The 27733-nt window shown below is 49.7% G+C and overlaps 1 protein-coding gene across 2 annotated transcripts in view; it reads right to left on the bottom strand.

Annotated features, from left to right (window-relative positions):
- The window catches only part of LOC120390388 (uncharacterized PPE family protein PPE62-like), a 29088-nt gene extending 4384 nt beyond the window's left edge, over positions 1–24704 (bottom strand). The window contains exons 1-22 of one of the 2 annotated variants that reach the window (XM_039513025.1): positions 24579–24704; positions 24118–24138; positions 22450–22506; positions 21364–21387; positions 20854–20910; positions 19921–19944; positions 19005–19061; positions 17860–17883; positions 17356–17412; positions 13135–13158; positions 12215–12271; positions 10626–10649; positions 9947–10003; positions 8856–8879; positions 7934–7990; positions 6790–6813; positions 6110–6166; positions 5015–5038; positions 4095–4151; positions 2200–2223; positions 1257–1313; positions 161–184 (exon numbers count right to left, since the gene is read on the bottom strand). In XM_039513025.1, coding sequence (XP_039368959.1) covers positions 161–184; positions 1257–1313; positions 2200–2223; positions 4095–4151; positions 5015–5038; positions 6110–6166; positions 6790–6813; positions 7934–7990; positions 8856–8879; positions 9947–10003; positions 10626–10649; positions 12215–12271; positions 13135–13158; positions 17356–17412; positions 17860–17883; positions 19005–19061; positions 19921–19944; positions 20854–20910; positions 21364–21387; positions 22450–22506; positions 24118–24138; positions 24579–24650 — 903 coding nt within the window. In that variant the 5' untranslated portion in view covers positions 24651–24704. The remainder of the gene's footprint in view (positions 1–160; positions 185–1256; positions 1314–2199; positions 2224–4094; positions 4152–5014; positions 5039–6109; positions 6167–6789; positions 6814–7933; positions 7991–8855; positions 8880–9946; positions 10004–10625; positions 10650–12214; positions 12272–13134; positions 13159–17355; positions 17413–17859; positions 17884–19004; positions 19062–19920; positions 19945–20853; positions 20911–21363; positions 21388–22449; positions 22507–24117; positions 24139–24578) is intronic. The other variant, XM_039513026.1, reaches the window with a different exon arrangement.
- Positions 24705–27733: the final 3029 nt, after the last annotated feature.

The raw sequence follows: 27733 nt of genomic DNA, 5'->3' as shown, positions 1-27733 counted from the left end.
AATACCAAGCCTGACCTTTAGGATAAAATGGGTCGGGACGGCAGTAGCCTAGAGGGTTTTGCCAACAAAGGGTTGGGCTGTTACTGAGCAGCGATACAAAATATTATTGAGGCAAAGAATGATAGTCTGATAGATAGGAAAAATAACTGCTGATACTCACCACTGACCAGAATTGGTTGTTTTGCTACAACAGAAAGAGAGGTTAGGAATGCACATTGTTCAACTCCCCACCAGGGTAGCACAGGTTGTACCATGTAGTACTTTCAGAATAACCACAGCAGATCAGACCAATAGGCCAATCTACCCTGATATCCCTCCCAGGGGTGTAGCAGAGGAATCGGCTCCCCTAGTCCTCTGGCCCAAAAAGGCCCAGTATTCCAGTGCTGGTCCCACTAATGACATAGACATAGGTAACAGCTCTCTGTTGCTATTCTGAAAGTACTACATGGTGCGCATGGTAACATTTTAGCTCTTGTGCTATGCTGAGACCCCCTCACATCTAAGTCGGTTTCTTATTCACAGATCTCTGCATCTCCTTTATTATTCCACAAGAAACAAGCCACATGTAATTCCCACTCACATGACACAATTTACCCTCAGTTCCTAGGACTCTTGCCAAGAGCAGTGCATTCCATGTGATTTCGGAAGGATCTCTTGTGAGAGATTTAGTGGGTGCCCAAAGGAAATGTGGGATACTTCGTGCCTGACCAGTGGATGTGTGGGAGAAGAGATCATCCTCCCATGAGGCCATGGGAAATTCTCATGTGGCCCGCCAGTTGGGATGGGGATGTATCCCAAAACTCTTTGGATATCTCCCACATGCATTGCCTTGTGGGTGATGTCAAAGACCCTTTTGCAACATAATTCATGGGTGCCCAAAGGAATTGTGGAGAGAACCACCTCCCATCAACCCTGGCAATCTCATTTAAGCCTCCCAAATATGTGTTCACCTGGAGAACCTCTGAGGTAGCTCCCAGTAGAAGTGCCTTCTGAGTGATATCAAAAAGCTTCTTCTGTCCTGTCTTATTGCTACCCTGGGGAGTGTGGGAGAGGAGGTCAAACTGCTATAAATCTCTGGAGATTTTCATAGGCCCTGTGGAGTGGGAGGACTTTCCATGCTGCCTTCGCAATATGGGCAAATGCAGCCAATGCTTGTCGCAGGCAAACACTACCAAACATCAAGCTAGCTGAAACAGGGTCCATTCCCTGATGTGTGTGAAGCTACATGGCATGGAGAGGGAATCTCTGCTACTTACGCTGTTGTCATCAAAGCTGCCGTCGCCCACATTGCCAGTGTCTACGCTACCGGATTCCTGCAAGATGGGAATGTTTATTATGTGTATTGTGGTAACACCTGTAGGGCTCCAACAGATATTCCATCTACCTGGTGGGGCCACGGAGAATGTAATGCATTTGTAGATGTGGCATATTGATTCCAGTGCTTCTTTAGACAATTTACACCAGTGGGACTCTGGCCCCATTGGCCGGGCCGTCCTTAGGAATTCTGCGGCCCTAGGCAGTCCCCCCATAGGGGGGTGGGATTTTGGGACCCCAATCCTCCGTGGGGGGGAGTGGGTCCCAGGCCTTTAATGGGGGGGCTGGCTTGGGGGGCAGAGGGGAACCCCACTCCAGCACTCACCAGTGGCACAGCTGGGACCGGATTGCTGCATTCCCGCTGCTGGTGAGTGCAGGCCCAGCCTGGCTTCAAAACTCAGGGGAGTGGGGGCAGGGCTGGTCAGGAGAGAGAAGAGGAGGGGCTGGGGCAGAGCAGGGGCAGGGACCCTGGGGAAGAGCCAGAGCAGGGGCTGGAGCAGCATGCAGCTGCGTAGAGCACCAGGAAATTTGTTGCCCCACATTTCCTGGTGCCCTACGCAGCTGCGTACTTTGCATATGGGTAAGGACGGCACTGCCCATTGATTCCAGTGCAGCTATGGGAAATTTACAACAACTGGGGATCTGGCCACAAAAATCATTCTCATCCGCTGGTGGAAACCAAGAGATAATCCTTGGTAAAGTACCGACATCCGAAGCCTGCAAATTTGTAATACCAAGCCTGACCTCTGGGATAAAAGGGGTCAGGATGGCTGTAGCCTAGAGAGTTTTGCTAACAAAGGGTTGGGCTGTTAATGAGCAGTGATACAGAATACTCTTGAGTCAAAGCATGATAGTCCGATAGGAGAGATTACTGCTGATACTCACCACTGACCAGAATTGGTTGTTTAGCTACAACAGAAAGAGAGGTTAGGAATGCACACTGTTCAACTTCCCCAAAAGGGTAGCAGAGGTTGTACCATGTAGTACTTTCAGAATAGGCACACCAGATCTGACCAATGTTACCCAGGGTTCTTGCAACCCAAAGTTCTTGATAACTTTTACTCTGTGCGAAGTGGTGTCAGGAAATAAATCAGGGGAGACACAGCCATCCGACCAATGGATGGCTGGCACAAACAGGACCACACGAGAGTGCTTTCACTTAAAGCTCAACTTTACTTAGTCTCAAGTACTTACACACATCCGCCAGGGATTAGTAACACACCCCAACCCTCGATAATTACCAACCCTGAGTGTCTCTTGAGTGGCACAATGGCAGCCCGTCTGCTCATGGGGAACACAAGAGGCATCCAGAGGAAGGACCAGTCCTGAAGAGTCCCCACCCCTATCTCAAGCTTTTCCCCTTATTTATACATTAGTAATAGAATGACACGTCCCTTAAAGAAACCTTGTTAATAAGCAGTTTCAATAATCAAGCAAGAGGTTCCTTCTGATTATTGATTAACCAGGTGTGGGTTTTTCCAGAGTTTGCAGCCTTGAGATGCCAATAGACATTCCTGGGGCATATCCTATTCCTGGGGCATATTTTAAAATGCATGTATCAGCAATTTCAACACAAGTCTTAACAGGAATGACACCGGGTCAAGCTGCCCTTGCTGTGGCACCCAAAACTCCACCCCACACCGCCTTGGTCAAGCTGAGACGGCTGAATGGCCAATTTACAGCTTGCTGACTAGGTCGCCTTTAACAATAAGCCAGAGTGGTTTTTGGCACTTTACTGGTTTGCCAAAGTCTTCCCATACAACCAATAGGCCAATCTACCCTGATGATCCTTTCAGGGGTGGAGCAGAGGAATGAGCGACACTAGTCCTCTCTCCTAAAAGGCCCAGTATTCCAGTGCTGGCGCATTAATGACATGGACATGGGTACTATCTCCTGGTTGCTATTCTGAAAGTACTACATTGTACTCATGGTAACATTTTAACTCTTATGCTATGCTGAGATGCCCTCCCATCTAAGGAGGTTTCTTATTCACAGATATCTGGGTCTCCTCTATTATTCCGCACGAAACAAGCCACATATTATTACCTCTCAGATGTCATGAGGCAAATTTAATAGCAAAGGAGACAGCCAAGATACAGGTGATAGAACACAATTCACCCTCCCTTCCTAGGACTGTTGCCAAGAGCAGTGCATTCCGTGTGATTTCGGAAGGATCTCTTGTGAGAGATTTAGTGGGTGCTCCAAGGAAATTTGGGATATTTCATGTCTGTCCCATGGACTTTTAGAAGAAGAGATCATCCTCCCATGAGGCCATGGGAAATTCTCATGAGGCCCCCAGTTGGGATGGGGATGTATCCAAAAACTCATAGGATATCTCCAAGGTGCAATGCCTTGTGGGTGATGTCAAAGACCATCTTGCAAGATAATTCATGGGTGCCAAAAGAAATTGTAGAGATGACAACCTCCCATTCACCGAGGGAATCTCAATTAAGCCTCCTAAATATGTGTTCGCCTGGAGACCCTCTGAGGTAGCTCCCAGCAGAAGTGCCTTCTGAGTGATATCATAAAACCTCATCTGGCATGCTTCATTGCTACCCCAGGGACCATGGGAGAGGGAGGTCAACCTGCTATAAGCCTCTGGAGATTTTCATAAGCCCTGTGCAGTGGCAGGACTTTCCATGCTGCCTTCGCAACATGGGCAAATGTGGCCAATGCTCCTCACAGGCAAACATTACCAGACATCAAACTAGCTGAGACGGGGTCCATTCGCTGATGTGTGTGAAGCTACATAGCATGGAGAGGTAATGTCTGCTACTTACACTGTTGTCATCAAAGCTGCCGTCTCCCACGTTGCCGGTGTTTACGCTACCGGAGCCCTGCAAGATGGGGATTGTTTATTATGTGTATTATGGAAACACCTGTGGGGCTCCAGCAGATATTCCATCTACCCGGTGTGGCCACGGAGAAATTAATGCATTTGGGGATATGGTGTATTGATTCCAGTGCTTCTCTAGACAATTTACACCAGTGGGAACCTGGCCCACTGGCAGGGCCGTCCCTAGCAATTCTGTGGCCCTACGCAACCCCCCCATGGGGGGTGGGGTTGTGGGGCCCCAGGCCTCCATGACGGGGACCGAGTCCCAGGCCTCCATGAGGGGGGCTGGTTTGGGGAGCAGAGGGGAACCACACCCCTGCATTCACCAGTGGGGCGGCTGGGACCGGACCATTGCACTCCTGCTACTGGTAAATTCAGACCCAGCCGGCTGCAAAACTCAGGGGAGTTGGGGCAGGGCTGGTCATGGGAGAAAAGAGGTGGGGCTGGGGCAGAGCAGGGGCAGGGGCCCTGGGGAAGAGCCAGAGCAGGGCCTGGAGCAGCTCGCAGCTGCATAGCCCCAAATTTCCTGGTGCCCTACGGAACTGTGTTTTTGCGTATGGCTAAGGACGGCCCTGCCCGTTGATTCCAGTGCAGCTACGGGAAATTTACGTCAACTGGGGATCTGGCCACAACATCATTCTCATCCACTGGTGGAAACCAAGAGAGAATCCTTGGTAAAGCACTGACATCCAAAGGCTGCAAATTTGTAATACCAAGCCTGACCTCTGGGATAAAAGGGGTCAGGACGGCAGTAGCCTAAAGGGTTTTGCTAACAAAGGGTTGGGCTGTTAGTGAGCAGGGATACAGAATACTCTTGAGACAAAGCATGATTGTCCGATAGGAGAGATTACTGCTGATACTCACCACTGACCAGAACTGGTTGTTTTGCTACAACAGAAAGAGGAGTTAGGAATGCACACTGTTCCATTCCCCACCAGGGTAGCAGAGGTTGTACCATCTAGTAACTTCAGAATAGCCACACCAGATCTGACCAATAGGCCAATCTACCCTGATGTCCCTCCCAGGGGAGGAGCAGAGGGGTGAGCAACACTAGTCCTCTCTCCTAAAAGGCCCAGTATTACAGTGCTGGCCTCATTATTGCCATAGATATAGGTAAAAACTCTCTGTTGCGTTTCTGAAAGTACTACATAGTGCTCATGGTAACATTTTAGCTCTTATGCCATGCTGAGATCCCCTCACATATAAGTCGGTTTCTTATTCACAGATCTCTGGGTGTCTTTTATTATTCCACAAGAAACAAGCCACATGTAATTCCCACTCACATAACACATTTGACCCTCCCTTCCTGGGACTGTTGCCAAGAGCAGTGCATTCCGTGTGATTTCGGAAGGATCTCTTGTGAAAGATTTAGTGGGCAACCAAAGGCACTGTGGGATACTTCATGCCTGTCCAGTGGACTTGTAGGAGAAGAGATCATCCTCCCATGAGGCCATGGGAAATTCTCATGAGGCCCCCCAGTTGGGATGGGGATGTATCCCAAAACTCTTGGGATATCTGCCACGTGCAATGCCTTGTGGGTGATGTCAAAGACCTTCTTGCAAGATAATTCATGGGTGCCCAAAGGAATTGTGGAGAGGACAACCTCCCATCAACCCTGGCAATCTCATTTAAGCCTCCCAAATAAGTGTTCACCTGGAGACCCTCTGAGGTAGCTCCCAGCAGAAGTGCCTTCTGAGTGATATCATAAAACCTCATCTGGCCTGTCTCATTGCTACCCCTGGGACTGTGGGAGAGGAGGTCAACCTGCTATAAGCCTCTGGAGATTTTCACAAGCCCTGTGGAGTGGGAGGACTTTCCATGCTGCCTTCGCAACATGGGCAAATGTAGCCAATGCTCCTCACAGGCAAAGATTACCAGACGTCAAACTAGCTGAGACGGGGTCCATTCGCTGATGTGTGTGAAGCTACATAGGATGGAGAGGGAATCTCTGCTACTTACGCTGTTGTCGTCAAAGCTGCCATCGCCCACATTGCCGGTCTTTACGCTACCAGAGCCCTGCAAGATGGGGATTGTTTATTATGTGTATTGTGGAAACACCTGTGGGGCTCCAGCAGATATTCCATCTACCCGGTGTGGCCACGGAGAAATTAATGCATTTGGGGATATGGTGTATTGATTCCAGTGTTTCTCTAGACAATTTACACCAGTGGGAACCTGGCCCATTGGCAGGGCCGTCCCTAGCAATCCTGCGGCCCAACTCAACCCCCCCACGGGGGGGTGGGGTTGTGGGGCCCCAGGCCTCCATGAGGGGGAGCAAGTCCCAGGCCTCCATGAGGGGGGCTGGTTTGGGGAGCAGAGGGGAACCACACCTCTGCATTCACCAGTGGGGTGGCTGGGACCGGATCATTGCACTCCTGCTTCTGGTAAATTCAGACCCAACCAGTGCAAAACTCAGGGGAGTGGGGGCAGGGCTGGTCATGGGAGAGAAGAGGTGGGGCTGGGGCAGAGCAGGGGCAGGGACTCTTGGGAAGAGCCAGAGCAGGGCCTGGAGCAGCTCGCAGCTGCATAGCCCCAAATTTCGTGGTGCCCTACACAGCTGTGTACTTTGCGTATGGGTAACGACGGCCCTGCCCTTTGATTCCAGTGAAGTTATGGGAAATTTGACTGCTGATACTCACCACTGACCAGAACTGGTTGTTTTGCTACAACAGAAAGAGAGGTTAGGAATGCACACTGTTCCACTCCCCACCAGGGTAGCTGCAGTTGTACCATGTAGTACTTTCAGAATAACCACAGCAGATCTGACCAATAGGCCGATCTACCCTGATGATCCTCCCAGGGGTGGAGCAGAGGGATGAATGATACTACTCCTCTCTCTCCTAAAGGCCCAGTATTCCAGCGCTAGCCTCATCAATGCCGTAGACATAGGTCATAGCTTCCTTGTTGCTATTCTGAAAGTACTACATGTTGCGCATGGTAACATTTTAACTCTTCTACTTTGCTGAAATCCCCACACAGTTGAGTAGGTTTCTTATTCACAAATATATGAGTGTCCTTTATTATTGTGCAAGAAACAACCCACATGTTGCTCTCATTCGGTTGTCAAGGTGCATATTTAATCTAATAGCTAAGGAGTTGGCCAAATTACTATGGATAGGACACTATTTACCCTCAGTTCTTAGGACTATTGCCAAAAGCAGTGCATTTTGGAAGGATCTCTTGTTAGGGATTTACAGAGTGCCCAAGGGAATTGTGGGACACTTCATGCCTGTCCAAGGGACTTGTAAAAGAAGAGATCATCCTCCCATAAGGCCATGGGAAATTCTCATGAGGCCCCCCAGTTGGGATGCGGTTGTATCCCAAAACTCTTGGGATATCTGCCACATGCAATGCCTTGTGGGTGATGTCAGAGACCTTCTTGCAAGATAATTCATGGGTGCCCAAAGGAATTGTGGAGAGGACAACCTCCCATCAACCCTGGCAATCTCATTTATGCCTCCCAAATAAGTGTTCTCCTGGAGACCCTCTGAGGTAGCTCCCAGCAGAAGTGCCTTCTGTGTGATATCATAAAACCTCATCTGGCATGCTTCATTGCTACCCCAGGGACTGTGGGAGAGGGAGGTCAACCTGCTATAAGCCTCTGGAGATTTTCATAAGCCCTGTGGAGTGGGAGGACTTTCCATGCTGCCTTCGCAACATGGGCAAATGTAGCCAATGCTCCTCACAGGCAAACGTTACCAGACGTCAAACTAGCTGAGACAGGGTCCATTCGCTGATGTGTGTGAAGCTACATAGCATGGAGAGGTAATCTCTGCTACTTACACTGTTGTCGTCAAAGCTGCCGTCGCCCACGTTGCCAGTGTTTACGCTACCGGAGCCCTGCAAGATGGGGATTGTTTATTATGTGTATTGTGGAAACACCTGTGGGGCTCCATCAGATATTCCATCAACCCGGTGTGGCCACGGAGAAATTAATGCATTTGGGGATATGGTGTATTGATTCCAGTGCCTCTCTAGACAATTTACACCAGTGGGAACCTGGCCCATTGGCAGGGCCGTCCCTAGCAATTCTGCGGCCCTACGCAACCCCCCCTCATGGAGGGTGGGGTTGTGGGGCCCCAGGCCTCCATGAGGGGGAGCGAGTCCCAGGCCTCCAGGAGGGGGGCTGGTGTGGGGAGCCGCGGGGAACCACACCCCTGCATTCACCAGTGGGGCGGCTGGGACCGGATCATTGCACTCCTGCTACTGGTAAATTCAGACCCAACCGGCTGCAAAACTCAGGGGAGTGGGGGCAGGGCTGGTCATGGGAGAGAAGAGGTGGGGCTGGGGCAGAGCAGGGGCAGGGACTCTTGGGAAGAGCCAGAGCAGGGCCTGGAGCAGCTCGCAGCTGCATAGCCCCAAATTTCCTGGTGCCCTACACAGCTGTGTACTTTGCGTATGGGTAAGGACGGCCCTGCCCATTGATTCCAGTGCAGCTACGGGAAATTTACGTCAACTGGGGATCTGGCCACAACATCATTCTTATCCACTGGTGGAAACCAAGAGAGAATCCTTGGTAAAGCATTGACATCCAAAGGCTACAAATTTGTAATACCAAGCCTGACCTCTGGGATAAAAGGGGTCAGGACGGCAGTAGCCTACAGGGTTTTGCTAACAAAGGGTTGGGCTGTTAGTGAGCAGGATACAGAATACTCTTGAGGCAAAGCATGATAGTCCGATAAGAGAGATTATTGCTGATACTCACCACTGACCAGAACTGGTTGTTTTGCTACAACAGAAAGAAGAGTTAGGAATGCACACTGTTCCACTCCCCACCAGGGTAGCACAGGTTGTACCATCTAGTAACTTCAGAATAGCCACACCAGATCTGACCAATAGGCCGATCTACCCTGATGTCCCTCCCAGGGGAGCAGAGGGTGAGCGACACTAGTCCTCTCTCCTAAAAGGCCCAGTATTACAGTGCTGGCCTCATTATTGCCATAGATATAGGTAAAAGCTCTCTGTTGCGTTTCTGAAAGTACTACATAGTGCTCATGGTAACATTTTAGCTCTTATGCCATGCTGATATCCCCTCACATATAAGTTGGTTTCTTATTCACAGATCTCTGGGTGTCTTTTATTATTCCACAAGAAACAAGCCACATGTAATTCCCACTCACATAACACATTTGACCCTCCCTTCCTAGGACTGTTGCCAAGTGCAGTGCATTCCGTGTGATTTCGGAAGGATCTCTTGTTAGAGATTTAGTGGGCAACCAAAGGCACTGTGGGATACTTCATGCCTGTCCAGTGGACTTGTAGGAGAAGAGATCATCCTCCCATGAGGCCATGGGAAATTCTCATGAGGCCCCCCAGTTGGGATGGGGATGTATCCCAAAACTCTTGGGATATCTGCCACGTGCAGTGCCTTGTGGGTGATGTCAAAGACCTTCTTGCAAGATAATTCATGGGTGCCCAAAGGAATTGTGGAGAGGACAACCTCCCATCAACCCTGGCAATCTCATTTAAGCCTCCCAAATAAGTGTTCACCTGGAGACCCTCTGAGGTAGCTCCCAGCAGAAGTGCCTTCTGAGTGATATCATAAAACCTCATCTGGCCTGTCTCATTGCTACCCCTGGGACTGTGGGAGAGGAGGTCAACCTGCTATAAGCCTCTGGAGATTTTCAGAAGCCCTGTGGAGTGGGTGGACTTTCCATGCTGCCTTCGCAACATGGGCAAATGTAGCCAATGCTCCTCACAGGCAACCGTTACCAGACGTCAAACTAGCTGAGACGGGGTCCATTCGCTGATGTGTGTGAAGCTACATAGCATGGAGAGGTAATCTCTGCTACTTACGCTGTTGTCGTCAAAGCTGCCATCGCCCACATTGCCGGTCTTTACGCTACCGGAGCCCTGCAAGATGGGGATTGTTTATTATGTGTATTGTGGAAACACCTGTGGGGCTCCAGCAGATATTCCATCTACCCGGTGTGGCCACGGAGAAATTAATGCATTTGGGGATATGGTGTATTGATTCCAGTGCTTCTCTAGACAATTTACACCAGTGGGAACCTGGCCCATTGGCAGGGCCGTCCCTAGCAATCCTGCGGCCCAACTCAACCCCCCCACGGGGGGGTGGGGTTGTGGGGCCCCAGGCCTCCATGAGGGGGAGCAAGTCCCAGGCCTCCATGAGGGGGGCTGGTTTGGGGAGCAGAGGGGAACCACACCCCTGCATTCACCAGTGGGGCGGCTGGGACCGGATCATTGCACTCCTGCTACTGGTAAATTCAGACCCAACCGGTGCAAAACTCAGGGGAGTGGGGGCAGGGCTGGTCATGGGAGAGAAGAGGTGGGGCTGGGGCAGAGCAGGGGCAGGGACTCTTGGGAAGAGCCAGAGCAGGGCCTGGAGCAGCTCGCAGCTGCATAGCCCCAAATTTCCTGGTGCCCTACACAGCTGTGTACTTTGCGTATGGGTAACGTGGCCCTGCCCTTTGATTCCAGTGAAGTTATGGGAAATTTGACTGCTGATACTCACCACTGACCAGAACTGGTTGTTTTGCTACAACAGAAAGAGAGGTTAGGAATGCACACTGTTCCACTCCCCACCAGGGTAGCTGCAGTTGTACCATGTAGTACTTTCAGAATAACCACAGCAGATCTGACCAATAGGCCGATCTACCCTGATGATCCTCCCAGGGGTGGAGCAGAGGGATGAATGATACTACTCCTCTCTCCTAAAGGCCCAGTATTCCAGCGCTAGCCTCATCAATGCCGTAGACATAGGTCATAGCTTCCTTGTTGCTGTTCTGAAAGTACTACATGGTGTGCATGGTAACATTTTAACTCTTCTACTTTGCTGAAATCCCCACACAGTTGAGTAGGTTTCTTATTCACAAATATATGAGTACATAAGAACATAAGAACATAAGAAAGGCCGTACAGGGTCAGACCAAAGGTCCATCTAGCCCAGTATCTGTCTACCGACAGTGGCCAATGCCAGGTGCCCCTGAGGGAGTGAACCTAACAGGCAATGATCAAGTGATCTCTCCTGCCATCCATCTCCATCCTCTGATGAACAGAGGCTAGGGACACCATTCTTACCCATCCTGGCTAATAGCCATTTATGGACTTAGCCACCATGAATTTATCCAGTCCCCTTTTAAACATTGTTATAGTCCTAGCCTTCACAACCTCCTCAGGTAAGGAGTTCCACAAGTTGACTGTGCGCTGCGTGAAGAAGAACTTCCTTTTATTTGTTTTAAACCTGCTGCCTATTAATTTCATTTGGTGACCCCTAGTTCTTGTATTATGGGAATAAGTAAATAACTTTTCCTTATCCACTTTCTCAACAAATGTCCTTTATTCTTGTGCAAGAAACAACCCACATGTTGCTCTCATTCGGTTGTCAAGGTGCATATTTAATCTACTAGCTAAGGAGTTGGCCAAATTACTGTGGATAGGACACTATTTACCCTCAGTTCTTAGGACTATTGCCAAAAGCAGTGCATTTTGGAAGGATCTCTTGTTAGGGATTTACAGAGTGCCCAAGGGAATTGTGGGACACTTCATGCCTGTCCAAGGGACTTGTAAAGAAGAGATCATCCTCCCATCAGGCCATGGGAAATTCTCATGAGGCCCCCCAGTTGGGATGCGGTTGTATCCCAAAACTCTTGGGATATCTGCCACATGCAATGCCTTGTGGGTGATGTCAAAGACCTTCTTGCAAGATAATTCATGGGTGCCCAAAGGAATTGTGGAGAGGACAACCTCCCATCAACCCTGGGAATCTCATTTAAGCCTCCCAAATAAGTGTTCTCCTGGAGACCCTCTGAGGTAGCTCCCAGCAGAAGTGCCTTCTGAGTGATATCATAAAACCTCATCTGGCATGCTTCATTGCTACCCCAGGGACTGTGGGAGAGGGAGGTCAACCTGCTATAAGCCTCTGGAGATTTTCATAAGCCCTGTGGAGTGGGAGGACTTTCCATGCTGCCTTCGCAACATGGGCAAATGTAGCCAATGCTCCTCACAGGCAAACGTTACCAGACGTCAAACTAGCTGAGACGGGGTCCATTCGCTGATGTGTGTGAAGCTACATAGCATGGAGAGGTAGTCTCTGCTACTTACGCTGTTGTCATCAAAGCTGCCATCGCCCACGTTGCCGGTGTTTACGCTACCGGAGCCCTGCAAGATGGGGATTGTTTGTTATGTGTATTGTGGAAACACCTGTGGGGCTCCAGCAGATATTCCATCTACCCGGTGTGGCCACGGAGAAATTAATGCATTTGGGGATATGGTGTATTGATTCCAGTGCTTCTCTAGACAATTTACACCAGTGGGAACCTGGCCCATTGGCAGGGCCGTCCCTAGCAATTCTGCGGCCCTACGCAACCCCCCGACGGGGGTTGGGGTTGTGGGACCCCAGGCCTCCATGAGGGGGAGTGAGTCCCAGGCCTCCATGAGGGGGGCTGGTTGGGGAGCAGAGGGGAACCACACCCCTGCATTCACCAGTGGGGCGGCTGGGACCGGATCATTGTACTCCTGCTACTGGTAAATTCAGACCCAACCGGCTGCAAAACTCAGGGGAGTGGGGGCAGGGCTGGTCATGGGAGAGAAGAGGTGGGGTTGGGGCAGAGCAGGGGCAGGGACTCTTGGGAAGAGCCAGAGCAGGGCCTGGAGCAGCTCGCAGCTGCATAGCCCCAAATTTCGTGGTGCCCTACACAGCTGTGTTCTTTGCGTATGGGTAAGGACGGCCCTGCCCGTTGATTCCAGTGCAGCTACGGGAAATTTACGTCAACTGGGGATCTGGCCACAACATCATTCTCATCCACTGGTGGAAACCAAGAGAGAATCCTTGGTAAAGCACTGACATCCAAAGGCTACAAATTTGTAATACCAAGCCTGACCTCTGGGATAAAAGGGGTCAGGACGGCAGTAACCTAAAGGGTTTTGCTAACAAAGGGTTGGGCTGTTAGTGACCAGGGATACAGAATACTCTTGAGGCAAAGCATGATAGTCCGATAGGAGAGATTACTGCTGATACTCACCACTGACCAGAACTGGTTGTTTTGCTACAACAGAAAGAGGAGTTAGGAATGCACACTGTTCAACTCCCCACCAGGGTAGCAGAGGTTGTACCATCTAGTAACTTCAGAATAGCCACACCAGATCTGACCAATAGGCCAATCTACCCTGATGTCCCTCCCAGGGGAGGAGCAGAGGGGTGAGCAACACTAGTCCTCTCTCCTAAAAGGCCCAGTATTACAGTGCTGGCCTCATTATTGCCATAGATATAGGTAAAAGCTCTCTGTTGCGTTTCTGAAAGTACTACATAGTGCTCATGGTAACATTTTAGCTCTTATGCCATGCTGAGATCCCCTCACATATAAGTCGGTTTCTTATTCACAGATCTCTGGGTGTCTTTTATTATTCCACAAGAAACAAGCCACATGTAATTCCCACTCACATAACACATTTGACCCTCCCTTCCTGGGACTGTTGCCAAGAGCAGTGCATTCCGTGTGATTTCGGAAGGATCTCTTGTGAAAGATTTAGTGGGCAACCAAAGGCACTGTGGGATACTTCATGCCTGTCCAGTGGACTTGTAGGAGAAGAGTACCGTGGATAGGACACAATTTACCCTCAGTTCTTAGGACTCTTGCCAAAAGCAGTGCATTTTGGAAGGATCTCTTGTTAGGGATTTACAGAGTGCCCAAGGGAATTGTGGGACACTTCATGCCTGTCCAAGGGACTTGTAGAAGAAGAGATCATCCTCCCATAAGGCCATGGAAAATTCTCATAAGGCCCTGAGTTCGGATGGAGATGTATCACAAAACTCTTGGGATATCTCCCAGGTGCAATGCCCTGTGGATGATGTGAAAGACCTTTTGCAAGATAATTCATAGGTGCCCAAAGGAATTGTGCAGAGGACAACCTCCCATCAACCCTGGCAATCTCATATAACCTCCCAAATATGGGTTCACCTGGACACGGGGTCCATTCACTGATGTGTGTGAAACTACATAGCATGGAGAGGTAATCTCTGCTACTTACGCTGTTGTCAAAGCTGCCATCTCCCACGTTGCGGTGTTTACGCTGCAGTTCCTGCAAGATGGCGAATGTTTATTATGTGTATTGTGGTAACACCTGTAAGGGAATGTCTACACTACAGGATTATTCCAATTTTACAGAAACCGGTTTTTGGAAACAGATTGTATAAAGTCAAGTGCACGCAGCCACACTAAGCACATTAATTTGGTGGTGTGCGTACACAGACCAAGGCTAATGTCGATTTCCGAGCATTGCACTGTGGAAGCTATCCCATAGCTATCCAATAGTTCCCGCAGTCTACCCCATGCATTGGAATTCTGGGTTGAGATCACAATGCATGATGGGGCAAAACAGTGTTGCAGGTGATTCTGGATAAATGTCGTCAGTCAATCCTCCTGCCGTGAAAGCAAAGGCAGACAATCATTTGGCACCCTTTTCCCTGGATTGCCCTGGCAGGCGCCATAGCACAGCAACCATGGAGGCTGTTTTGCCTTTTTTCACTGTCACCGTATGTCTACTGGATGCTGCTGACAGACGCGGTACTGCAGTGCTACACAGCAGCATCCCCTGGCCGTTGCAAGTTAGCAGAGACGATTACCAGTCATATTGTACCGTCTGCTGCTGTCATGGGTGCTCCTGGCAGGCCTCGGTGAGGTTGGCCGGGGGCGCATGGACAAAAATGGGAATGACTCCCCAGGTCATTCCCTTCTTTAAGTTTTGTCTAATGGAATGCCTAGAATATCAGGCAAGCCTACTAAAGAGCCCAAGAGATCCCGCAGAAATGATGAGCTGCATGCCATTCTAGGGGTGCCCCTGCAACAACCCCACACGTTGCTTCCCTCCTGGGCTACCGTGGCAGTGTCCCCCCATTTGTGTGATGAAGTAATAAAGCGTGCATGAAGAAACAGCACTGACTTTATTGCCTCTGCAAGTAGAGATAAAAGGAGGGAGGGGAGGCAGCCTCCAGCTGCTATGATATCCCCGGCAGGACTGATTCTCCAGGAGACAAAGCTTAAAGAAGGGAATGACCGGGAGTCACTCCCATTATTGCCCAGGCGCCCTGGCCGACCTCACCGAGGCCTGCCAGGAGCATCCATGACAGCAGCAGACGGTACAATATGACTGGTAACCGCTCTGCTAACTTGCAACGGCCAGGATGCTGCTCTGTAGCACTGCAGCACCGTGTCTGCCAGCAGCAGCCAGTAACCATATCTGTGACATTGGAAAAAACGAGAAACTATTTTTTTCCCTTTTCTTTCACGGGGTCGGGGAGGGCTGACGACATATACCTAAACTGCCCGCGACAATGTTTTTGACCCTTCAGGATTTGGGAGCTCAGCCAAGAATTCAAATGGTTTTCGGAGAGTGCGGGAACTGTGGCATAGCTACAGTTGTCACTCCTCCCCCTCCGTGAGGTCCATTTGATTCTTTGGCTTTCCATTATGCTTGTCTCAGCTCCTTAAGTTTCACGCAGCACTGTGCTGAGTCCCTATTGTGGCCTCTGTCTATCATAGCCATAGAGATTTTCAAATGCTTTGGCATTTCGTCTTTTGGAATGGAGTTCTGATAGAACAGATTCATCTCCCCATACAGAGATAAGCTTCAGTATCTCCCGTAGGGTCCCTGCTGGAGCTCTTTTTGGATTCTGGGACTGCATGGTCACCTGTGCTGATCAGCGCTCCACGCTGGGCCAACAGGAAATGAAATTCAAAAGTTCGCAGGGCTTTTCCTGTCTACCTGGCCAGTGCATCCAAGTTCAGATTGCTGTCCAGAGCAGTCACAATGGTGCACAGAGGGGAACCCCACCCCAGCACTCATCAGCATCGCAGCTGGGACTGGATCCTTGGACTCCTCCTGCTGGTGAATGCAGGCCCAGCCCGGCAAAACTCAGGGAGTGGGGCAGGGCTGGTCAGGGGAGAGAAGAGGAGGGGCTGGGGCAGAGCAGGAGCAGGGGCCCTGGGGAAGAGCCAGAGCAGGGCCTGGAGCAGCGTGCAGCTGCATAGCCCCAAATTTCCTGGTGCCCTATGCAGTTGTGTACTTTGCATATGGGTAAGGACAGCCCTGCCCATTGATTCCAGTGCAGCTACGGGAAATTTACATCAACTGGGGATCCGGCCACAAAATCATTCTCATCCACTGGTGAAAACCAAGAGAGAATCCTTGGTAAAGCACTGACAGCTGAAGGCTGCAAATTTGTAATTCCAAGCCTGACCTCTGGGATAAAAGGGGTCAGGACGGCTATAGCCTAGAGAGTTTTGCTAACAAAGGATTGGGCTGTTAGCGAGCAGCGATGCAGAATACTATTGAGTCAAAGCATGATAGTCTGATAGCAAAGATAACTGCCGATACTCACCACTGACCAGAATTGGTTGTTTTGCTACAACAGAAAGAGAGGTTAGGAATCCACACTGTTCTACTCCCCACCAGGGTAGCAGAGGTTGTACCATGTAGTACTTTCAGAATAGCAACACCAGATCTGACCAATAGGCAAATCTACCCTGATGATCCTCCCAGGGGTGGAGCAGAGGAATGAGTGCCATTAGTCCTCTCTCCTAAAAGGCCCAGTATTCCAGTGCTGGCCTCATCAATGCCCTAGACATAGTAATAGCTCCTTGTTGCTACTCTAACATTTTAGCTCTTATGCTATGCGAGATCTCCTCACAGCTAAGTAGGTTCCTTACTCACAGATATCTGGGTCACCTTTATTATTCTGTAAGAAAAAACCCACATCTTGCGCCACTTCGATGACATGATGCAAATGTAATCTAAAAGCTAAGTAGTTTGCCAAGGTACCCTGGATAGGACACAATTTACCCTCAGTTCCTAGGACTGTTGCCAAAAGCAGTGCATTTTGGAAGGATCACTTGTTAGGGATTTAGTGGGTGCCCAAAGGAATTGTGGGACACTTCATGCCTGTCCAGGGGACTTGTAGGAGAAGAGATCATCCTCACATGAGGCCATGGAAAATTCTCAGTTGGGATGGGGCTGTATCCTAAAACCCTTGGGATATCTCCCAGGTGCAGTGCCCTGTGGATGATGTGAAAGACCTTCTTGCAAGATAATGCATAGGTGCCCAAAGGAATTGTGCAGAGGACAACCTCCCGTCAACCCTGGCAATCTCATATAACTCTCCCAGATATGGGTTCTCCTGGCCACGGGGTCCATTCACTGATGTGTGTGAAGCTACACAGCATGGAGAGGTAATCTCTGCTACTTACGCTGTTGTCGTCAAAGCTGCCGTCTCCCACATTGCCGGTGTTTACGCTACCCGAGTCCTGTAAGATGGGGAATGTTTATTATGTGAATTATGGTAACACCTGTAAATCTCCAATGGATATTCCATCGACCCTGTGAGGACTTAGATAATTTATAGCATCTGGGCATGTGGCTACTGATTCCAGTCCTTCTCTAGAAAATTTACACCAGTGAGAACCCCATTGATTCCACTGAAGCTATGGCAAATTTTCATGAACTGGGGATCTGGCCACAACATCATTCTCATCCACTCGTGGAACCCAAGGAATAATCCTTGGTAAAGCGTTGACATGCAAAGGCTGCAAATTTGTTGTACAAAGCCTGATCTCTGGGATAAAAGGGTTCAGAACGGCTGTAGCCTAGAGAGATTTGCCAGCAAAGGGTTGGGCTGTTAGCGAGCAGCGATACAGAATACTCTTGAGGCAAAGCATAACATTCCGATAGCAAAGATAACTGTTGATACTCACCACTGACCAGAACTGGTTGTTTTGCTACAACGAAAAGAGAAGTTAGGAATGCACACTGTTCAACTCCCCACCAGGGTAGCTGAGGTTACACCATCTAGTACTTTCAGAACAGCCACACCAGATCTGACCAGTAGGCCAATCTACCCTGATGATCCTCCCAGGAGTGGAGCAGAGGGATGAGTGACACTAGTCCTCTCTGCAAAAAGGCCCAGTATTCCAGTGCTGGCCTCATTAATGACGTAGACATGGGTACTACCTCCTTGTTGCTATTCTGAAAGTACCACATGGTACTCATAGTAACATTTTAGCTCTTATGCTATGCTGAGATCTCCTCACATCTAAGTAGGTTTCTTATTCACAGATCTCTGGGTCTCCTCTATTATTCTGCAAGAAAGAAGCCAGATATTATTCCCACTCAGATGACATGAGGCAAATTTAATCTAATAGCAAAGGAGGCAAGCAAGATACCCTTGATCGGATACAATTGACCATCCGTTCCCAGGACTGTTGCCAAGAGCAGTGCATTCCATGTGATTTTGGAAGGCTCTTTTGTGAGAGATTTAGTGGGTGCCCAAAGGAATTGTGGGACACTTCATGCCTGTCCAGTGGACTTGTAGGAGAAGAGATCATCCTCCCATGAGGCCATGGGAAATTCTCATGAGGCCCCCAGTGGGGATGGGCATGTATCCCAAAACTCTTGGGTTAGCTCCCATGTTCAATGCCTTGTGGGTGATGTCAAAGACCTTCTTGCAAGATAATTCATTGGTGCCCAAAGGAATTGTGGAGAGGACAACCTCCCGTCAACCCTGGCAATCTCATCTAAGCTTCCCAAATATGTGTTCAGCTGACGACCCTCTGAGGCAGCTCCCAGTATAAGTGCCTGCTGAGTGATGCCAAAACGCCTCTTCTGGCCTGTCTCATTGCTACCTCGGGGACTGTGGGAGATGAGGTCAACCTGCTATAAACCTCTGGAGATTTTCATAAGCCCGGTGGAGTGGGAGGACTTTCCATGCTGCCTTCACAACATATGAAAACACAACTAATGCTTCTTGCAGGGAAATGTTACCAGACATCAAACTATCTGAGACAGCGTCCATTCACTGTGTGAAGCTACATGGCATGGAGAGGGAATCTCTGCTACTTACGCTGCTGTCATCAAAGCTGCCGTCGCCCACATTGCCGGTCTTTACGCTACCGGAGCCCTGCAAGACGGGGAATGTTTATTGTGTTATTGTGGTAACACCTGTAGGTCTCCACTAGATATTCCATCGACCCGGTGGGGCCACGGAGAATTTAATGCATTTGGAGATGTGGCGTATTGATTCCAAGTTTCTCTAGACACTTTACAGCCGTGAAACCCTGGCCCATTGGCAGGGCCGTCCCTAGCAATTCTGCGGCCCTATGCAGCCCCCTCATGGAGGGGAAGGGTGGTGGGGCCCCGTCCTCTGTGGGGGGGAGCAGGGCCCAGGCCTCCAGCGGGGGCAGAGGGTGGGGCTGGCTTAGAGGGCAGAGGAGAACCACACCCCAGCACTCACCAGTGGGGCGGCTGGGACCGGATTGTTACACTCCTGCTGCTGGTGAATGCAGGCCCAGCCCGGCTGCAAAACTCAGGGCAGGGGGGCAGGGCTGGGCAGGGGAGAGAAGAGGTGGGGCTGGGGCAGAGCAGGGGCAGGGACTCTGGGGAAGAGCCAGAGCAGAGCCTGGAGCAGCGTGTTGCCCCACATTTCCTGGTGCCCTACGCAGCTGTGTACTTGGCGTATGGGTAAGGACGGCCCTGCCTGTTGATTCCAGTGAAGCTACGGGAAACTTACATAAACTGGGGATCTGGCCACAAAATCATTCTCATCCACTGGTGGAAACCAAAAGATAATCCGTGGTAAAGCGCCGACATGCCAAGGCTGCTAATTTTTAATACCAAGCCTAACCTCTGGGATAAAAGGTTTCAGAACGGCTATAGCCTAGAGAGTTTTGCTAACAAAGGTTGGGCTGTTAGCAGCGATACAGAATACTCTTGAGGCAAAACATGATAGTCCGATAGCAAAGGTAACTGCTGATACTCACCACTGACCAGAATTGGTTGTTTTGCTACAAAAGAAAGAGAAGTTAGGAATGCACACTGTTCAACTCCCCACCAGGGTAGCAGAGGTGGTACCATGTAGTACTTTCAGAATAGCCACACCAGCTCAGACCAATAGGCCAGTCTACCCTGATGTCCCTCCCGGGGCTGCAGGAGAGGAATGGGCACCTCTAGTCCTCTCTCCCAAAAAGGCCCAGTATTCCAGTGCTGGCCTCATCAATGCCCTAGCCATAGGTCATAGCTTCCTCATTGCTACTCTAACATTTTAGCTCTTATGCTATGCTGAGATCCCCTCACAGCTAAGTAGGTTCCTTATTCACAGATACCTGGGTCGCCTTTATTATTCTGCAAGAAAAAACCCACATGTTGCTCCCACTCTGTTGACATGATGCAAATTTAATCTAATAGCAAAGGAGGTGGCCAAGATACCTTGGATAGATCACAACTTACCGTTAATTCCTAGGACTATTGCCAAAAGCAGTGCATTTTGGAAGGGTCTCTTGTTAGGGATTTAGTGGGTGCCGAAAGAAACTGTGGCTGTCTAGGGGACTTGTAGGAGAAGAGATCATCCTCCCATGAGGCCATGGAAAATTCTCAGTTGGGATGAGGCTGTATCCTAAAACCCTTGGGTCATCATCCCATGAGGCCATGGGAAATTCTCATGAGGCTCCCAGTTGGGATGAGGATGTAACCTAAAAATTTGGGATATCTCCCAGGTGCAATGCGTTGTGGATGATGTGAAAGACCTTCTTGCAAGATAATTCATAGGTTCCCAAAGGACATGTGGAGAGGACAACCTCCCATCAACCCTGGCAATCTCATAAAAGCCTCCCAAATATGGGTTCACCTGGAAACGGGATCCATTCTCTGATGTGTGTGAAGCTACATAGCATGGAGAGGTAATCTCTGCTACTTACGCTGTTGTCGTCAAAGCTGCCATCTCCCACGTTGCCGGTGTTTACACTACCGGAGTCCTGCAAGATGGGGAATGTTTATTATGTGTATTGTGGTAACACCTGTAGGTCTCCAACAGATATTGCATCAATCCTGTGGGGTCTTAGATAATTTATAGCATCTGGGGATGTGGCGTATTGATTCTAGTGCTTCTCTGGACAATTTACACCAGTGGGAACCTGGCCCCATTGATTCCACTGAAGCTACTGCAAATTTACATGAACTGGGGATCTGGCTGCAACATCACTGTCATCCACTCATGGAACCCAAGGAATAATCCTTGGTAAAGCGCTGACATGCCAAGGCTGCAAATTCGTTATACCAAGTCCGACTGATGAAATAAAAGGGGTCTGGATGGCAGTAGCCTAGAGGATTTTTCTAACAAAGGGTTAGACTGTTAGTGAGCAGCGGTACAGAATACTATTGAGGCAAAGAATGAAGGTCCAATAGCAAAGAGAATAACTGATACTCACCACTGACCAGAATTGGTTGTTTTGCTGCAACAGAAAGAGAAGTTAGGAATTCACACTGTTCAACTCCCCACCCGGGTAGCAGAGGTTGTACCAAGCAGTAGTTTCAGAACAGCCACACCAGATCTGACCAATAGGCCAATCTACCCTGATTGAAGCAGAGGAATGGGCGCCCCTACTCCTCTCTCCTAAAAAGGCCCAGTATTCTGGTTCTGGAATCACTAATGCCATAGATATAGGTAACAGCTCTCTGTCGCTATTCTGAAAGTACTACATGGTGCTCATGTAGTAACATTTTACTCATGGTGCTCATGGCAACATTTTAGCTCTTATTCTATGCCGAGATCCCCTCACAGCTAAGTCGGTTTCTTATGCACAGATCTCTTGGTGTCCTTTATTATTCCTCAAGAAACAAGCCACATGTAATTCCCACTCAGAAGACACAATTTACCCTCAGTTCCTAGGACTGTTGCCAAGAGCAGTGTATTCCGTGTGATTTCGGAAGGATCTCTTGTGAGAGATTTAGTGGGTGCCCAAAGGAACTGTGGGATACTTCGTGCCTGACCAGTGGACTTGTAGGAGAAGAGATCATCCTCCCACGAGAGCATGGGAAATTCTCATGAGGCCCCCCAGTTGGGATGGGGATGTATCCCAAAACTCTTGGGATATCTCCAAGGTGCAATGCCTTGTGGGTGATGTCAAAGACCATCTTGCAACATAATTCATGGGTGCCCAAAGGAATTGTGGGGAGGACAACCTCCCATCAACCCTAGCAATCTCATATAAGCCTCCCAAATATCTGTTTATCTGGAGACCCTCTGAGGCAGCTCCCAGCAGAAGCTTCTTCTGGCCTGTCTCATTGCTACCCCGGGGACTGTGGGAGAGGAGGTCAACCTGCTATAAGCCTCTGGAGATTTTCATAAGCGCTGTGGAGTGGGAGGACTTTCCATGCTGCCTTCGCAACATGGGCAAACGCAGCCATTGCTCCTCGCAGGCAAATGTTACCAGACATCAAACTAGCTGAAACGGGGTCCATTCATCGATGTGTGTGAAGCTACATGGCATGGAGAGGTAATCTCTGCTACTTACGCTGTTGTCGTCAAAGCTGCCATCTCCCACATTGCCGGTGTTTACGCTACCGGAGCCCTGCAAGATGGGGAATATTTATTATGTGTATTGTGGTAACACCTATAGGGCTCCAACGGATTTTCCATCATCCTCTGGGGCCTTGGATAATTTATAGCATCTGGGGATGTGGCATAGTCATTCCAGTCTTTCTCTTGACAATTTACACAAGTGGGAACCTATCCCAGTTGATTACCCTGAAGCTATGGCAAATTTACATCAACTGCGGATCTGGCCACAACATCATTCTCATCCACTGGTGGAAACTAAGGAATAATCCTTAGTAACGCTCCGACATGCTGTTGATTCCAATGATGCTATGAGAAATTTACATCAACTGGGGATATGGCTCCAACATGCTGGAAACCAAGAGATAATCCTTGGTAAAGCTGTGACATCCCAATACTGTAAAGAAGTCCCTTGCACAGATAATTTTTCCAGAAAAGGATTCAGCTCTTAGTGAGCAGTGGTGAAGAGAACCATTGAGGGAAAGTATGATAGCCCGATAGCAAGGATGACTGAGTCACCACTGACCAGAACTGGTGGTTCTCCTCCAACAGAAGGGAAAGTTAGCAAAGCGTACTGTTCAACTCCCGACCAGGGTATCGGGGGTTGTATCACTGAGTAATTAAAGAATTTCCACACCTGATCAGAACAATGGACCAGTCTATCTTTACATCCCTGCCTAAGCCGGGGCAGAGAAATGAGTCCATCTAGCCTGGTTTCTAGCTGCAGTGCAGTGTGTGTGATTACAGAAATCCCCCCTCTTGAGATATTTGATGGGTTCCCAAGGGAACTGGGGGTTGTCAAACTCCCATCAGCCCCTAGCAATCTCCCCTAAGCCTCCTGTAATCTACTCTGTGTTCACATGGGATGGGGACCTGCTCCAAGCAGCAGTGTCTTCTGGGTGATATTGGAAATTCGCTTGTGGCGTATTTATAGCAGAGCAGGGGAATTGTGGCAGAGGTGGTCAACCTGCCATAGGCCTGCGGAGATTTTCATAAGCCTCCTGCAGCAGGTGGCATTTCTAAATTGCCTCTGTACCATGGAAAAACTGCAGGAAATGCTCCTTGCTTGGTAACCTTTATCAGACAAGAAACCAGCTGGAGCAGGGTTGATTGACCTGATATGTATAAAGCTACATGACGGGAGGAGGGAATCACTGATATTTATGCTGTTGTCATTAAAGCTGCTATCACCAACTTTGTCATTATTGAGGCTACCAGAGCCCTGTAAGATGAGGGGTATTTATTATGTGTATTACGGTAACTTCTAGAGGCCCCCACCTGATTATCCATTGACCAAATGGAGCTACAGACAATTTACATCATCTGGGGGAGCTGGCCTCATTGACTCCAATAGATCTACGGGGCATTTACAACTGCTTGGCTCTGCTCCCAACATCATTCTACCCCATCCTGGAAACCTGTAGATAATCCTCAGAATAAACCCAGACATCCCAAGGCTGCATGATTTGTTTCACCAAGCCAGATTAATGGATAAAGCAGAGCAGGAGGGCAGTTGCCAGAAGGTTTTCCCGGAATACGGCTGTGCTGTTAGTGAGCAGCGATGTAGGATACTGCCGAGGCAAAGCATGAAAGTCTGATAGCAAAGAGGACAGCTGGTACTCACCACCGACCACAACTGCTTTTTCTGCAACAAGAGAAAGATTAGTTAGGAGTGCATGCTGTTCGGCCCCCCATCAGGCTACCAGAAGTCAGGTCATGCAGTAACTTAAGAACTGCTGCTCCCGAGGAGACCGATGGGCCAGCATAGCCTGATATCCTGCCGGGGCTGAAACAGAGCAATGGGCCCCTCTAGTCTGGTATCCTGCTTCCTACATGGGCCCGTTTTGCAGTGCTGCCCTCACGGTGTGTCTGTGCAGCACCTGGCATAAGGGCCCTGATTCCAGTTGGGTCCAGGTCTGTCCCTCGCTCTCTGTCTGTTGAACACCCGGCACAATAAATCCTCACCAGAGTGTGGGCAGGGACTGTCTCTCCTGTGTCAGGGCAGCGCCCAGCAAAACGGGGTCCTGATTTCAGATGGACCCTCTAAGTGCTACTGTAATATAAATAATAGGTACATCATCTCACCAATGGAGCTGCTCTGGGGCTCTCCAGGGAGAGGAGCCCGATGAGGAAAGCGGCCACGTACGACACCTTCATCTTTGCGTCTTTCCTCTCTCTGGAGCGGAGTTGTTTCTGGTCTGGCACGCGGAGTGGGAGATGGCAGGGCTGAGCACTGTATTTATACTGTATGCTGGGCTGGGCACTGCACACCTCATTGTTCCAACCCCTGATAACGTGATTGCAGTGAGAGCCAATTGCTTCCTTCTCCTCCCCATGTCCCTCCCATTCCTCCTTCCCCCCGTCACACCCTCATTCCCTCTTAAACTTTCCTCCACCACATCCTGCTGTAGCCCAGACTTTCATACTCACTTTCTCATTCTGCAGCAGTCCCAGGTTTTTGAGACTCAGAAGAGGCTGAGCGAGGTCAGGCCGCAGGAAACAGGTCACAACCCCGGTGGTCGTTGGCCTGGAGCACACATCTGAAAATGGGAAGTAGGTTCCTAAGTCGCCCAGGCACTTTGTGTTGATATAATTGAAGTGGTACAACTCCCCTAATGGTATTGCTCATTACCATACGGGATTATTATGTAAGCTGTGTCTACATTACTGCCTACGTCGGCAAAACGTATGTCGCTCAAGGGTGTGAATATTCCACCCCCGAGTGACGTACGTTACACTGACATAAGCACTAGTGTGCACGGCACTATGTCAGTGGGAGAGTTTTTCCTCCCGACACAGCTTATGCTGCTCGTGGGAGTGTTTTTTTTATGCTGATGTATCAGAAGGAAAATGCTGACGTTTGGGGTTGAAATGAAACATTTTGATGGGTTGAAATGGAATTTTTCATTTCGAGTCCACATTTCGAAAGAAAATGACATTTTGATTCAAAAATGAAAATGCCGATTTGAAATGATACTTTTGTTTTGAAATCAGCCTTTGGCCATGGGAAAAGAATTGAAGTAGATGAAATCAGGTTTTTCAACAGGAAACTTCTTTGGTGCAAAATTTCTAAGTAGCCCCGCCTGGGATGGCCTGACATCTGCATTCCCACTGTCTCCCGGTCTGAGGGTTGGACGGGAGCTCCCCTTACTCCTATGATAGGCACAGGCCAGAGCGATGGAGCCCGACTGTCCTAGCGGTTTCACAAACAAGTTGGGTGTGTCCATTAATCCACAAATCCGAGGGAAGCCTCTGGCACTGACTCAGCGAGCAGAAGGGAAGGTGCAATGTTCAATATTTACACTAAATGTTTATCTTTGATAGGCTGAAATTGTTGTTTGTGGACAGATCAGGTCCCCAGCAACTTGCACTGAAGTCACAGAGCCAGGTCGCCAGGCAGTGGAAATCAGCGTAGCTACGTTTTAGGCAGTAGGGACAGATCCCAGATGGTGTAAATCAGTGTCACTCCATTAGCGTCAGTAGGCAAGATTTCAACTGGTGTAAGTTGACTGTAGCACCTTTAAAGTGAACAGGTCAGAGCCCAGCTGGTGAGAATCAGCCACATTCCCCTGGGGTCAGTGGGGTGATGTCCCTGTCTGGGGTGAATCAGCCACATTCCCCTGGGGTCAGTGGGGTGATGTCCCAGCTGGGGTGAGTCAGCCACAGTCCCCTGGGGTCAGTGGGGTGTTATCCCCGTCTGGGGTGAATCAGCCCCAGCTCTATTGACATCAGCTCCTATTTGCACCCCCGGAGGATCTGGCCCAGTAGGTTTTATGGGTGCTCATCTGCAGGCAGGATTTGGCCTGCCATATTGATAAAGACCTTATCAACTACTGGGTGGCGAGAGAACTGGAGCAGTGAACAGGGGAAGGACGGCTCTGCCAGACAGTTCTCCCAAGAAGTCAGCAAAACAGCTAGTAAAGGACAGCTGGGGCCGGACAGCGCCGGCACTTTGATAAAACTTCTCACAAGAGGCGTCTAACAAACCATAAGCACTTGCCCATTGAATGGTAGGGCCCAGCTTCTCAGCGGCTGCTGTAGGTCAGGGTCACCCCACTGGACTCAATGCCAATCGGCCCCAGGTGAGGGTCTGTCCCCTACGTTTCTGGGGTAGGTTGGAACCAGGGCATCAGACCCATTCTGGGAGGAAAGCTGAAGTCAGGCAAGATGCCCAAGAGACGCAGCTTGGCATGGGTCCATGAAATTCAGAGGCCCAGCTTCCTGGCTGGTGTCAGCACGCGCCTTTCACAACGAGCAAGAGCTTACAGGCTCAAAGACCAGGGCAGGCAAAGGGCTGGAAACAGAGGGGGAAATAATGTATTGCTGATCCACATGGAGGCTCAGTGCATAGCAAGCTGGGGTGCAATCTGCAGAGCACTGTCTTGTCTGTGTGGACCCTGCTGCCCTGGGCTTTCTGACATTGGAAACACCAGGATGTCAAAGTGCCCTGCAGAAGTGTTAGAGCACAGTAGCAGGGTCTGCACGGCCACTTTGTGCCCAGCAAGCTAGTGTGCTCTAGATGTTTACGCCGGCTTGCCATGCACTCAGCTCTGTGTGGACAAGCCCTTCTCAAAGTCACGTCGCAGAGCTGCGCTAGAGCCAGCAGGAGAACGTAGCTCTCCCGCCTGTGAAGCCAATGGCTGTTGCCTAGATCATACTGTTACTTCGGCAAATAAATGTTCAGGCCCGGATTCCCAGCTGGTGTAAATCAGCTATCGCTCCACTGGAGTCAGTGAGCCAGCTCTCCAGGGAGTGTGTATCCTTCAGCGGAGTCAAGGAGGGCAGAGCAGAGCAGGCATAATTCCAGGGCTCGTAACACTCTTTCAGCCATAGAGTATCTGGCCCAGGGAGTTAATTTGGGAATTCACACAAGGCGAGAGTAATGCCAGTGTTTAGGGTTGGCACAAAGACCTTTGCACCATCTAATAAATCCCACGCAGAGTAATTGTCACACCCTCATTGCACATTGTAAAAGGCAGCCATGTCTGGTGGTTAGACCAGATCTTTAATGGGTGTAAACCAACGCCTCTCCATTCACTCCACTAGAGCAATGCCAATTTACAACAGCTGCAGATCTGGCCCGTTGATGCCAGTGAAGTGACATCAATTTATATCATACACAAAGGGGCCCTGATCTCAGCTGGGGCAGGGCCTGTCTCTCGCTGTGTCTGGGCAGCACCTGGCAGAACAAGATTTGAACGGCAGAAGGGACCCTTATGATCATGCAGTCTGACCTCCTG

The sequence above is a fragment of the Mauremys reevesii genome, linkage group 24, assembly GCF_016161935.1.
Source record: "Mauremys reevesii isolate NIE-2019 linkage group 24, ASM1616193v1, whole genome shotgun sequence".
Classification (NCBI taxonomy): Eukaryota; Metazoa; Chordata; order Testudines; family Geoemydidae; genus Mauremys; species Mauremys reevesii.
This window is presented reverse-complemented; position numbering and strand designations above follow the sequence as displayed.